The 15054-nt window shown below is 41.6% G+C and overlaps 1 protein-coding gene across 1 annotated transcript; it reads left to right on the top strand.

Moving 5' to 3' along the window:
* The first annotated feature begins 8044 nt into the window (after nucleotides 1–8044).
* LOC120451848 lies at nucleotides 8045–9194 on the top strand. Its single transcript, XM_039635834.2, has 2 exons — nucleotides 8045–8656; nucleotides 8715–9194. Exon 1 carries the CDS (start codon nucleotides 8186–8188, stop codon nucleotides 8594–8596), a length of 411 nt encoding a protein of 136 aa, XP_039491768.1. The 5' UTR covers nucleotides 8045–8185; the 3' UTR covers nucleotides 8597–8656; nucleotides 8715–9194.
* The last annotated feature ends 5860 nt before the right edge of the window (nucleotides 9195–15054 follow it).

Genomic DNA, 15054 nt, shown 5'->3' with positions numbered 1-15054 from the left:
TGCCGGCATTGTGCAGCTGCAGGAGGGCCCAAAGTTGACATCACGCTCAATTTAAACGCATTTCTGACGCTTGGTTGAAGCTCCAACTTGCAGCCCCCATTGTCTTTCACCTTTTCGACTTGCGAAGAAGGGACATTCGGTCTATATATTTATGCCAGATGTGCGCCAGTCTTCTGTTTGGTTTCCCACATGCTAGCTAGAATTTAAATATTTAATAAAAAGCGACTAAACCCCCATATGTGTGTGTGTGTGTGTGTGTGCGGGGACTAGCGCCCATAAATATGCAATGAAGTTTGAGCGGCTTAAATCGTTCTTGGCTTTGGGAAACCAAACACCACCAACGCATTTTCAATCAGGCGGCAATTTTTATGAGTTTTTAACTAATACAAAGCGGCGGCATTGAGCTCCAAATGGCCAGGTTAATTAGTGGCAGCTGTTGCCTTAAATTCCATTATGCCTGCTCCACGACTCCTGACTGACTGCATTATCTTCATTGCGGAAAAGTTGCGCATACATTTCGGCCCACGAAATCCTCATCTACGGAAGTCGTAAAAAGTTTAACGTGTTCTTAAACTTGTCCGCCGCCCATCGATAGAATTTTTTTTCGCCTGCTTTTTCCTTTCTGTTTTTTTTCCTTTCGCTTCAACGCAGAAACTCCATAAAAGTTTCAAATTGTTACACGGCGAATGACACGCGCTGGCGTCTCTTCTCCTCGCTGCGAATTTCCGCATCCGGTGGTCTGCGGTCTGTGTGTTAATCTGTTGAAATTTGCGTTTTAATAGAAATGTGTGTTTGCCTTGTCTGCTGTGTTCTTTTTTTTTCTTTCCTTTCTTGCGTTTGAGCTTTTTGAATATTTTGCCTGGGCCCCTTGATTTTGGTTTTGAGGCAGGTTATAAAAATGCTTATTGCCTTTAAGTACGTGATTTTGCTTTTGACAATCCAGCACATACACACACTGCGAGTTTTTGTGTTGACAAATGCATTAGGCGTATTGGTTTTACGATTGACGTCGTGCCCATACAAATATAATTTAATTAAAGTAATGGCCACGACAATACTGCCCCAAAGGCGTCGCAAAACTAACGAGGATAATGCGAATACGCTCGTTACTCCTGTGCCAAATATATAAAGGATTCGCCAGAGGACAGGCTTCAATGTGATGCAAAACAGTTCGCATTTAGTGCCCAAAGGGGTCTCTCTCATATAAAATGCTGTGAAAGCGTCCACGACTTTTCGACATTTCAGGTTAATTAATGGCAACAGCAAGAATATTTGTATTTGGCTAAAAAGGTAAACATGTAAAATAATGCTTCCACAAAAAAAAAATTGTATCGAAAATATTAGTTTATGGTGGTTGCCTTTACATCGTACATGTACATCGTATGCGTGCAAGCCAAAAATGTGATTTACCTGAAATGACTTAATCGAATTTCATAATTTACTTCAAGCGCTGAGTAAATTCCACAAAAACCACGAAACAAAATGCGCAGTGGATTATTTCAAATAAACCAGAGAGTGTTTCATACACATGCCAATCAAATTTATTTCTAGTTACACGGACTGCCGTTGAAGCTTTCGTTTCAATAATTTTCAGGTGTTTCCGAAATTTCCGAAGTATCTGTATTCCAAACATAATGAAAAGCTGATGAAGGACATCAAATCAGCTTCCTGCTCGGAGCTCAATCATATGCATTTATTTGTCTATCTGGTTGTTGAAAAAAACATTTGCTTGATTCGATACCGATACGTCTAGGCAGAATGCATAAACAAACCAAAAATGTATTTGCGAATTAACCAAGTCAGCTGGAAAGGACAAAAACAGAAGCATAAGGAAGTTTCCCTGTGGCTGCTCATATTGTTTCTGCATCGTAATAAACAAGAGGAACAATGAATCGAGATTGACACAAATGGGGTTCCAAATAAGAGTAGAAATCTGCTGGCAGCCACGTCTAATGAACATACGAATGCCGGACTTGGACCTGGTCTCATTCAATTCCATTTTCACAAATGGAAATTGCAGATTTTTTGATGCCAAAAGATACTCCCACCTGAGTACATAGAATGAAGTCAAGAACGTGCGGCAAATTCAGATATGGGAGCTGTGCAATCATTATAAATTGAAAATGTAAACTTTGTCGCGAAGTATGCCATAAAAATCCGGCGACAGAAAAAGAGATAGTAATATCCATCGACTGGATATGTGAGTACGAGTATACTCGTATGTGTATATATGAATACGACTCATTCATCTCCATGGCTGATGAATTACATGCCCTGGCACGAATACATCATGCCATAACCCCCCAAAGTACAAAGCACAATAAACTTGCCTTGTCGGCTGGCTGGTTGACTGGCTGACTGGCTGGCTGGCAAACATAAAAACGTTTTAAATTTCATTTTCTGATAATTCCCCGGCTCCCACACACTCGGAATTCATTTGACAAGTTCGTCAGTGAGGTGGCCTCGTAACTTTGCCAGTCGCCGGATGGCAAAAGATAAAGCACAGTGGCATTGGCATACCTTATGGCTTCCAAGGACGACGAGCTGCAAAGCTGATTTGCTGCGCCACAAAAAGGTACGATAGCTGGGGGAATTCAGTCTATCTTTGCGCCAGATAACTCATCATTGAGCGCAATTTGTGTTTAACAATCGTCGGTAATCTTTATTGGATGTCAAGCCCCACACACTCGAGCAGCAGGAGTGCTAGACTAACTAGACGCATGAATCCTGCTCGGCAGAGTTCTCCACTTTAAGTGTCACACATGTATGCAAAGCTTTTCTTTGCCTTTCTTTCCATCTCCAGCTCCAGCTCCAGCACCAGCAGCAGCTCCATCTCTAGCTCAATCTCCTCTGCTCCTGGCACAGCAAGATGTTTTAGTGACAACGAAAGTGTAATTGAGTGCCACATAACAGACAATTGCGACGCTGCCAAGTGGACGATGCCAGTGGAGAAGCAACAAGGAGCAGGCATTCGAAAAAATGTTCAAGAAAATTGCCACAGCCGACGGAAGAGTTGCTCTTCAGGGCTGCAGAGCTCGGAAACGAACTTCAAGTTGAGCCACAACAGTCAGGATCTCAAAGTTTGATCAGCACTAGCTAAGGTGTCTAAAAATATGATGCTATGAAAGTAAAAGCGAGTCCATTAGAATTGTAGCCTACTTTTACACACCTTTGTGCTGCACCTCTGTTTTATTATTTAGCCTACTCACTCATATCCACTTCGACCTGATGGCTAATATTCCCGATTTATCCATTTCCATTTGCAGCCCTGATTCGCCGCCAACCAGACCTCTGCCATTATGAGTTGTTCTACTTGATTTTCCATTTCCGTTGAGCAGCTATATGTGCACTGTGCTGGATTTGTTGCCTTTAGGCTGCAGGACAACCAGGACAACCAGGACAACCAGGACAGCCAGGACGAGCTGAGCAGCAGGAGCAGCTGGGGCAGAGGAGCAGCTGGAGGAGATGGACGGGAATGGCATAGTTGGACATGTTGCACATGACAAGCGTAAAAGTTTTCAAGTGCTGCACGGCACGGCATGGGGCGGGGTGGGGCGGCGGAAGGGGCGTGGCACTTGGGTAATCAAGCACGACAGCAGCTGCCATTAAGTTGAGGTAAAGCAAAAGCTGGAATAACGGTTGCTACCATTTTTCGGGGGCCAATGGGCGGGGGAGGAAGACGGTAAATGGGCGAAAGGCAGAAACGAGTTTTAATTAAAATGCCTGGCATACTTTAAGGCACGTTTTGTGCTTTATGTCTTGGAGTCTGCTTGCCAAGCAAGAGCGAGGCGAAGAATGGCATGAAAATCGATTAATGCAATATTCAGACGAGATATAAACCCGGAAATTGCTGAAAAATCGAGATCTTAACCAAATACTTAACTGTATAAAGAGCAGTGAATTTATTATTTTTCTATGTATATTAAGCTACATACATAATGTGCTTTAAGATCACCTAAAACTAAACCATTTTGTGTAACACTTTCCCGTGTTAATAAATCATAGAAACTATAATTTTAGCAATAAAAATAATAACAATAAATTTAATAATAATAAAACTGAAGTTTTACGAGTATTAATATCTGCCATCTATCAACTTGATCGGAAATTTCTAGTTTTGTTCGCGAGCCATCGATATGAATGCAAAATAAATAATGGCACAGAGCAGTAAATTGTGTATTTCCAAACATATTAATATTTCAGCCAACTGCACGGTGCGTAATGCTCTCGCTAATTCAAATGCATTTTGTTGCTGTCGATGCGCACATTTTATTTCAACACCATAGGCAATAATAACTGAGTTTGGCTAAAAGCTTGTGCGAGCGCTAATTGAGTTGGAAATGGTGGCCAAAAAGGGTGGGCGATGGCCAGAATTGATGGGCCTAAGCTCCGAGCTTATGGATATCCGAACTTTGGTTAGTTTTCACTGCGAGTGCGTTAAAATGCCAAACTGCTGACTCGAAATTTGTCACGCACAATCAGCTGCGGCGGTAAGTGCTGGCCGGCCACGCCCACTGCGCCCACACACACACACACATGCAACCATGGATTATGGATGGGCGTGGAGGTGGGCGTGGCATCGCCACGGCTAGCTGCTAAATCAGCACTCAACATTTTCAAGGTTTCCCGCCTCGCTCGTCACCAGCAATGAAAAACCCATGCGCGCTTTTAGTGGCTCAGTTGACAGCTGCCAAAAATATTTCTATGGGCCTCTTAAGCCATCAAAAGTCGTGCATTTAATTAAACTGCGGCAAAAATATTTAATTGCCAGCAGTGCAGAAGCCAAACGCGGAAAGGGTTACCTTGAATGGATCCTGGAAACTAAATGAAGTCCTTGAATGCCTCGAAAAATAAATGTCCTTCAAGCAGCTTTAAAATTCTAGAGAAACTCTATGCACTAAACTGGAGTTTATTAATATTATAAAGGAAAAACCACATTCCATTGCATTAACTAAAAACCCAAAATGAGTAAGTTGTTTATTAAATTAATTATAACAGCTGTTTTACGAATTTTATTAATTAAAACGACGCAGAAAACAAATAAGTGTATCCAGTTTCCCCCCAACTGTCAATTAACCGATGTTAATCAAGTTTTCACAATTAACCGCCAAATGACAGCTGAAATGAACTTTCAATTGGTAAATCATCGGCATGTCACCCATCCAGCTAGAGTTGAAATTAATGAATGTCATTTGTTTCTGCAACTGGTTTTGCATGCACTCAATTATTGAATAACGATTTTAATTGATTTTCAGCAAGAAATTCACAAAAACCCTCAAAACATCAGCCGCCTGCGAGGGCAGTTTCCCAATTAAGCGGCGAAAACAGGTTACCAGAAATTTAAAAAAAAAAAAAATACTATCTACTATTCGATGGTATAGAAAGTTTCATAAAAAATTCGTTAGTTTTCATCTTTCGCGCAAATATTCCAAATATCGTTTTTCCCATCGGTGAGTACAAACCAGCAAAATGTTTCATTTTTCATTTTACTCAATTTTCCAGCGAATCTTTTCCGTTGAACTGGACATTAGATGCGCATCATGTGTTTTTAACATTTAGTTATGATAGCCATTGCAATTCCACGGCCAACTGACACACAAAAACTTTAGGCTAAATCCCAACAAATAGAATGTGAATTTGGGTAACAACAAATAGATATTAAGTTCAAATAGATCCATATACCTCTGTGACTCTAAATAATTAATGTAACATCCTTTACGTACGTGCTATAATTCCAATAGTGAAAATTACTAGTACTTCTGCGTTTTTTATTAAGTCTGTCTTATGTTACGAGCTTCCATTTATTTTCTTAACAAAAACTTTCCGCTTGAGCTCTTCAGCTTACTCGACGACTTCATCTACTGGTTTCCGCTGCTGGGTATTAAGTATACGCCCCGAGCAACAATGATGATGCGAAGGTTTTTGTATTTTAACTTTCAGCGAGGTAGCTGGGCGGCAAGTAAATATAACCTGTCCGCAGTCTGCACTCTGGACTCCCCCCTATCATCATCCTTTACCGCAGGTAAACCACAAGGATACCAACCACCCACCACCTACCACCCATCATCCTGTAGCCCTCCTAACACGTGGTCTCCTTGTGAGCGCACGTGTGTACATTTTTAATTATGCGAGAGCACACAGAGCGACGAGATGAAAACAGAGCAGCGCGAATGTCGGGCAACTAACTTATTAAAAAGCACTCGCCCGGCAACGTATGTATATATTTGCCGAATAAAGCGGAAATTAAGGCAAACTAGGTGCACGCATTCTAGTCCCTTTCCCCTTTTCCCCATCCCATTTCCCAATTTCCATTTGCGAAGGACGAATTTCCGAGCCTATCCTTCCGTTCGCAATTTGCAGCTGACCACCTTGCGGCGCAAGAAAGAAGTGGAAGTTAGTCAAGCAAATTTGGCCGCAAGTGATTTGCATAACTGTAGGCAGATGTAGTCTACATGGGCTGTTGCTCTCGTTTGTTGTACGCCACCAAGGGGCCGAGTGATAGGGAAATGTCAAGGAAAACCCCATGAAATCCTTCAGTAATCCGGCTTACCGACTGACTGAAGATAACCTAAAAGTGTGCAAAGCCTATTAAGCTGGCAAAGCCAAGAGCAAACGAATAAATGAAAAAATCCGAGTGGATAGAATTGTTTGTGAACTACTCGTAAAAATGTTACTTCCATAACTGAGTTGGAAATTGCTTAATTTGACGGGGCATGGCCCAGGAGTCGTGTCTCTCCCGAATATCAGATACTGTGCAGGAGTTGCAATCACAAATGTAGTAAGAAGAAATGACAGCCTAATGAAATACATATGCTGATTTAAAATAAGGTTGCCTTAGCATAGTATTGTTCAAAATATAGCTGAGCAATAGCAAATTGTAACTTAATATTTGTATAATCAAATCTTTATTATTCCACAGCCAAACAAACAACCCATTCCCCCCATAATGGGTATGAATATCAAATGCACATTTGCATACTAATTATAAGTGTGAATGTGTTTATAGTTTATTGGACCTGAATAAGTACTTGTGTAATATTTTTGATAAAAAACTGAAACAACATACCCCTACTACCTCACAATTAGAGCACAAAACTGCGCACCATAAATCTTATCTTACGCCCAGTGGAAGAAACTCGGCCAGAGCAAAAATTATTACATGCCTCATTTGGCAGCGCCTTGAAGAGTCTGCTTATTATATTTTGATTATTTTCGGCACGCGTGTTCCGCAGGACCTCAAAACAAGGATCTCCACGTCGAGAGCTGTAAACAAATTCGTGAAATACGCAGACTGGTCAAGGGGCGACTGTCGATTTGCAGGAATAGCGGAGGATAAACAGGCCAGCTGGGTTTTTTTCTTTTTTTTCGGTTGCATAATTTTTTCATTTTATTTTTGGACTGGTTTGGCCTGCTTTTGTCCATAATGCGATATCTCTATCCTCCTTTGTTTCTTTTCATCATTTTAACGCTACACTCCGTCCATTGTGTTCGCGCTTGTTGTTTTTGCATTTCGCGAAATGCCGCTGGGAAATACTTGTAACCAACAACAAAAAAAAGGAGCAAAAATCCACTGGGCTCAAATGGCAATGATGGCGTCGAGGTGGTCTTATTAATTAGGACACGCGCCCTGAGTTGTATACTCGTACATTCCCCAATATTCCCCTCTTCAAATATACACGTGAACCTTGAAAGGGACCGCGGTTATTCTTATTTAAATGCATGGGTAGGCTTTTTTTCACAAAGCTCCTCTTGATTGCCAAATTTGATTAGCATATGAATGAAGAAGGGACAGGGATAAACTATACTTTTCTGCCGCTTACTCATGGAAGACTTTCACACACTTTCATTACATTCTTATACACCGAAACACGTAAATTGGCTAGCCACTCTTAACTATTTTGTTAACTTAACTAACATAGCTAACACATATTTCTATATTTTCATCCTAAAGCAATTACGTTTGAAGAGTGAGACATTTGAGACCAGTTTGCCCTAAGCGATTGTAGAAAGTAATGATATACATTCAGTGGACGCCAGCAACACATATTTACCAATCATAAGTAGGTAGCTAGAAACTGTTCGGATTTAAGGAACAAATTTACTTCTAAGTGAAATCAAATACTGCTCCACCTAAAAAACCCAACCACAAACTCCAACTTCAGCCGTGTAACTACACTGTGCAGCAATGTCCAGATCGGCAAAGGGCTTTGTGCGCCTTATCAATCCGGGCGTGGTACTCAATCCGGAACTGAATCAAAAGATAGCCGCCTACGAGGCCTTGGCCATCGAGCGATCTGATCTGGATGACGAACTGAGCCGATTACGCAAGCAGCTGGACGACACCGAGGATAATTTGGCAGAGGCGCTGGCCGAGGACGAGTTCCAGTGCAATTTGAGGGGCCAGTCGTTCAAAGGTCCCGACGAGGACGAAATGCAGCAAATCCTTAGGAATCAACTCGGTGGTATTCTGAAAAAGATGGCTGCCAAGTACGAGCGCCTTATTTACCTGGATGCGGACATCAGAAAGCTGAAGGGAACCATTGAGAAGGCCATCACTGTGGCCAATGAGGAATCGGCAGCCGCCGCCTCAATGTGAAAATGTCTTCCCCCATTCGTTGTATTTCTACATATGTGTATACCGGAAATTCTAGTTCTAGTAAGTACTAGTATTCATGAATGCCAAGGCTATATGAACATGTGTTTTTATTTTCCAGCTTTGCTATGTGATGACCCCATGTGCCGCCATAATAAGCCTATAATCAGTGAAATATGTGTTACTTTTGGATTGCCCTACCCGTTCGATGGCACGCGAAGTGCATTCATTCCGCAGGTCATCTTAAATCATTTGGGCGAAATTAAAGCCGCAACAATCTCATTTCCGGTAATTCTTTATGCACTCGCGCACAGACAATCCAACGCGAGCCAGAAGACATTGCAAATTTAATTGCGTATACGCACTGTTGCCACTGCTGCCACTGCAGTCGCGGAAACAGCTTCCTCTGCTGACTCTATCGTTAAGTGCATAAATTTAATAATGCCGAGCGTCTGGCGGTGTCAACGCGCTGCAGAGATATAGACTTGCAGGATCGATAGAGCTACAGCTTGAAAATTTATGGAATTTCCTGTGCAATGGAAATGGTTGGCATTTACTGAATTTGTTTAAGTAAACCACTGCTGCAAAATCTGATGAAAAATGCATTTGTTACATTGATTTTTCATGAAACCCCAAAATGTTCAGTAACTAACCAAACTAATTGTACTCATGCCAAGACAATTCAATACCAAACTTCAACATTAATTGCCAAAGGGACCACAAAATGGGGTGCGCTTGCAACTATTTGTTGTTACTTTGCATTGGTTAAACATTAATAGTCAGAGATTTTGGGGAGGAACCCGAGATATATTTGAACAAAAGCAGACTATTGAGTCTTGTGCGTACTCTAATTAATTAAATTGAAGCGTTCGAAGAGGTAACAATTTCAATTTTATTCCAGTGCCAGCCAGACTGGTGAAACTGGTCAAACAAGCCAAATGCAAATTTTCGAACCAGACATGGGTCTTAACAAGAACATTTGCATGAAGTCAATCATCTCGACCATTCTGGCCAGTGAACCGAGAATAAGACACTTTGGGTCGTACCGCTGTGACTCTGATTGCCTTTCATCCCAGTCAATTGGAAAATTCGCACTAACAAAGCATTTGTTAGGGTTCGAAAAATGTCGGGATGTATTTCATATTTCTGCTTCATTTTGTTCAGTTTCTTAAAGCTCAGTGTGAAATTCTTCGTTGGCATAAGTTATCATTCAGTTATTATTCGCTAATCGCTGTTTAGCCAATCTGTGGATGCTGAGCTCATCAATTACAAGTGCCACAACTTAAAAACTGGGATAATACTTTTTTGAAGGTCATCCTTTCTCGTCGTTTGTCTTCATTATGATAAATTGACGATGCGAACATATTTCATCTGAGCGCTGAAAATTAGAACGATGCGATAATGAGATGTTATTAATATCAACTTGCGACTTATTTAGTGACAAAACCCTTTGGTCGCCCAAGAAAATAGCATTATGCAAAAATGCGAAGAGTATAAAGAAATGTTTAAACTGGCCCAAAACCCTTTAGGAACAAAAAAAAAAAAAAAAAACTAAGCCGCCTCTTGTTGAGAAGCCTTCAAGAGTGTCAAGAAAACAAATGACGGTCACCTTTTTTTGTGCGCGTTTCTAAGCCAACCTTGAATAAACAGAAGCATGAGCAAGTGTTAAACTTTCTTTTCTTCTACCCATCAACGTTGCCTTTTTTTCTCATTTTTTTTTAGGCTTTTGCCTTGAAGCCCTGTACCATGGACTTCTCAAGTTACCAGAGAACATAAAAGAATGTCTAGCACAAAACATCAGCCGGGATTTGATCCGCAATATATGCATATATATTTTTTTAAATTACCAAGCAACAGATTTTCTGTCGATAATTGTCGAATACTTGTACTGAATTACAATGAATTAAAAACGAATATATACGGGGTGAACGTGAAATGATTGCTTAAGTTCCTGTAGTACAATTTGTTTTCAATTTGCTTGCCAAACAAACCCATTTGGCACACCAAGAAATGCCAGCACAGCCATAAAATGCGGTCAATCCGATAAGGTTTGAGATAGGAAAATTTGAGTGGAAGAAGGAAAAGCTCCACACATAAATCAAATAAATGGCAAACAAAAAAGTGCCCAGAATAGAGCAAATATAATGCAAGTAAATAGTGAATTAGGCAGTGATAAAATTTTACTATTTATTTATATGTAGGGATTGTTTGTACAAAGAAACTATATATATTATCTCAGCAACACAAAGGCAAGGGTTTAATCCTGTTATATGCATTACTCCTTTCAGCATTTTTTGCTGAACTAAATTTAACTTAATTCGTAGGTGCTGAATTATTATTTGCTTGTACATTCTCAGTCCCATGCTGACGTTGAATGTGTGAGTTGCACAAGAAACCCTTTGTGCGGCTTATTCAATCACGTCAATTTAATGGCAATTACATGTGCTTCGGCAGGGAATGATGTGCGCCCAAATACCTCCTCTCACCTCCTCTCACCTCCATTACAAAGTCTGGCCAAGCGTATTGAATTTCACTTAGCTAATTTGCGTAAATGCGCAGCACAGCCATCGTGTGGATGCAGCATGCGGTTGCAGAAAGAAGTTATTTGGGGCCAATGCCAGTGTAAGTATCTTAATGTATTACTTACCCCCTTGACCGTCTATATTAATTGCTGCACTGACAGTAACCTTTCATATATGAGTGATGCTTGAAAAGCACCGAATTGTCCCTAAAGCACAATTAATAGCAGACGCCTATTCGATGACGACCTTCATTTGTGGCCTCCGGGCCATGGAAAATCTCAGGCCACGTTTGGGTGCCGGGTGAAAACCAATTTGTTGCTGCTGGGATTTCGTTAATGGCTCAATAGGAGCAAGAGGAGCTGGAGGAGCAGCAGCTGCACTTGCAACCAGCAAGTGGGCAGCAATTTTCCTGCAGGGGACATAAAACAATGTGGCGTTAAAGCTCCAGATCCCCAGCTCCGCAGATGCCCAAATCCCCCGAACCCCGTGCACCAACAACCCAACAGGCAGATGGTCAAAAGACAAGTGACAATGACAAGTGCAAGGCTGGCAGGTGGCAATTTTCTCGGGTTTACAGGTGACACAGGACACCGGACGACGTGGCAAGCAACAAGTTGCACGTCTGCAGATCATTGCGGATAATTAAATATTTAATGTGGTCCGCCGAATGGCAGGGCTGTGAGTACTTTTAACACTACATAAACGTTATGAACGCGGCGGCATAAAAATTAAGTCATAATGCGATTTGTGGCAATCATAAAGGGCACAGCGAGCGGCAACTATGTACATTGTGTGCTTTTTAAGGTCATCTCGGTAAAGGGCGATAAATTCACTGTAGCTGTCGCATAAAATGCGAGGCGAGAATGCGATTGCCGGGCTCGTAAATCGGCACTTGAAGGGTCGGTAATAGGGATCATAAAGTCCAGAGAACAAAATAATCAATTTGTAGCCCGTAACGCCAAATAAATTGCAACTAAGCTGCGACCGGGGCACACGTGTCGTATGCGTCATTTGCTAAGAGTTGCGAAATTAACACGCATACGGCGGCACTTTATTTGTCACTAAATGGCTGCCCAAAATGCTGGTGGAGTGGTAGAAACCGGGGGGCAGTACACTCAGAAATCTGCTGTCTAAAGCAAATGAATTTATTTCAAATATTTGCCAAGTTATATATTACTTCCATCTTGCTTATTGATGAGCTCTCTTGGTAGGAGAGCAAGACAAACGCCGCACTGATCCACGAATAAGTGCCATAAATGTAATGTTTATTTACTTTAGTGTAGCCATGTGGCCATGTGGCAATGTGGCAAAGAGGCAAGTTGGCGAGCTGGCGAGCAACACGTTGTGCTGCTTAAATTGAAAATTACAAAAAGCGAAACAAGCAGGCGAAACGCCTTCGAGAATGCCACGTTGTCCCAGCGAAGCCGCAAGGACGCGTGATGTGCGGACATCCTGTGGGAGGATGGGGTCAGGATGAGAGAGGGCGTGGCTCCGGCCCCCTTGGGCTGACGGCGACGCATATGAAAATTTCGCACGAAAATTTATTGCCATGCTTAAGAAGCGTGCGTATGAAATAATATACAGAGCGCAGGCAAACAGGACTCGTACATATGTATATGTACATACATAAGCGGTCCGCTGCTCCTGCTGAATTTTAAAATGTTCTTTAAACAATGTGCGCAGAACTGATGGCAGCGATTTGTTCGATGTTGACAATGTTGTTAGGGCCGGAACCAGGACGCAGTGTCAGATGGATCGTTTGCTTGGGGAAGGGGAGGGAGAGGGGGGCACAGTGGGGACTCGAATGAGTGGCTACTTAAAGCTTATTTGCGACTTAAAGCCACCTAATGGCCGGGTGCGATGAGTGATGAGCTCATTTGATGCGATTTAATTAATAAGCTCTAGTAAATTACGGAGTGATGGTAAGGTAAATTGCTATATATTGCCCAATTACCACAGGATTATACTTAAGATTGGTCTATGCTTTAATGGATATTTTCGGTTGAAGAAGTAAAGCAGAAATTTCAATTAACACATCAGCACTCAGCTGTACTTATTAACTCTCGATTACCATAATTCACATTTTATGGTTTTCCACTTGGTCAGATATTTTGACAACCTCTGAACTGTAAAAGTTTAATGAAAAGTCACCAAAGTTTTCAATTATCCGAAAAGATGACTATCCTGTGACAGCAGTCCTTACATGTGCTGCTCCCTCCACTCGCACACAGTACTCAAGAAGACAGAGATGCGTTGATGTTTACAATATCTTTTGGCCGCAGGACATGCCTTACTTTAGCCATAAATATATGTAAATACACGGAGCACACATATGCATGCCCATTCGGGTGAAATCTTAAACTACATAATGCCAATGGAAACCGAAATCGTTGCACTTGGCAGCCAACGACCCAGAAACGGAAGGCGGATGGGCGGCAAGGAGTTGTGGACAATGGCAGACGAGTTCCAGCTGACCAGCCCCAGGACTAAGTCACGTCACGGAGCCTTCATTGTTTGCAGAAGTAAGTAAGTGTACATACAATTTATACGTGGACCAGTGGACAAGCGAACCAGTGGAGCAGTGGAGCAGGGGAGCTGCGGATGGGAAAGCGGTGGAAATCCATGCAGATGTGCCCGGCTCCTTCGGTTCGCCTTTTGTTTTCTCCGCTCTTCTGTAATAAATGTGTAAGATTTCATACATATTTCAGCAGACATCTGAATGAAGGGTAGGAAGACAGTGGCCATAACAGTTAAACTATCGCACAACAGGGAACATTTACATTTTTCCAAAGATAGAAAATCGAAGAGCTGCACTTTTCCGTTTCGTTTTCGGGCAATTCAATTTGCAATTACTTTAAATGGCAGTGGTTACTTATTTTGAATATATACAAATGCGCCAGAGGATTTAAATTTAAAGTAGACGTTCTAAAACAATAAGAAAAAAGCTTGAACTTTCTTAATGCATTATGTAAGAAGTACACAGGCAAACATGCAAGCCCAGATAAATTTTGAAGCTGATTTTAGAAGCGCTTGTACAGACGCATTTTCCAGTTAAAGCCGCTGGCCAACATGTCGAATGCGCAATATTACTTAGTAGCTGCTTGTGTCAACTTATGCAAATAGCCGGCAATGAAACGGAATAAAAAAACATACACAAAGGAATGTATATAGCAAAGGGCAACGAAAACTACAAGTAATAAAAAATGCTAATTTAATGTTATTGTTGCTGTTTGCTTTGTCTTGCTCTTGTTTTTTGTTCGTCGCTTTGACTTTGTCATGTCATTTTGGAGCTTCCTTCGCTTTTCATTTTTTATTCCATTCCGTCGTCGATGTTGTTGTTGTCCTTGTCTTTGCAGGGCTTTTATCTTCAGTCTTCATTTTTCCTTTTCGATTTTTGCGTCTTTTTATTTTTTTGCTCCTTTGACACAAACAGGAAATGATTTATGCAGAAATTCTCGGCGCAACTAATTCAAAACTTGCCACGCTCCATTCGGCCCACATACACGAGGTTTGATTGCCGCACACATTTTCATTTTTTTTTCGCCCAGTCATTTGAGCCCATATCCTGATATCCTGATTACGGCCAAGGAGCCTCCCGTGGCTGCCTTATTGAAATTTCCGCTCGCCGGATATTGAAGAACGCCATTTTGTTATTTATTCGGTCCCGTTCCACATTCAAAATTCGCTGTGTGTGTGTGTGTGTGTGTGTGTGTGTGTGTGTCGTGTATACTCGTGTGTGTGTGTCCCCTGGCTAGTCATTAACTAATTGCAAATTAAGAAATTAATAAAAAATCAAAATCGCATTATAGGTCAGCGCTGCCTGCTGCCGGCACTGGCATACACAAAAAAAAGAAGGCAATCAATTTGATTGTATTTGATGGCTCCACAGCCCCCAAGTAGTTGGCCATTCCCCCCTCGTATAACCGCAAATGCAGAGGA

This window comes from Drosophila santomea, chromosome 2L, assembly GCF_016746245.2.
Source record: "Drosophila santomea strain STO CAGO 1482 chromosome 2L, Prin_Dsan_1.1, whole genome shotgun sequence".
Lineage (NCBI taxonomy): Eukaryota > Metazoa > Arthropoda > Insecta > Diptera > Drosophilidae > Drosophila > Drosophila santomea.
Note: the sequence above shows the minus strand (reverse complement) of the source record. Positions and strands in the feature narration are given on the sequence as shown.

What these genes read in the sequence shown, in the direction of transcription:
- LOC120451848 (XM_039635834.2), top strand. Translation starts at nt 8,186, where the DNA reads ATGTCCAGATCGGCAAAGGGCTTTGTGCGCCTTATCAATCCGGGCGTG.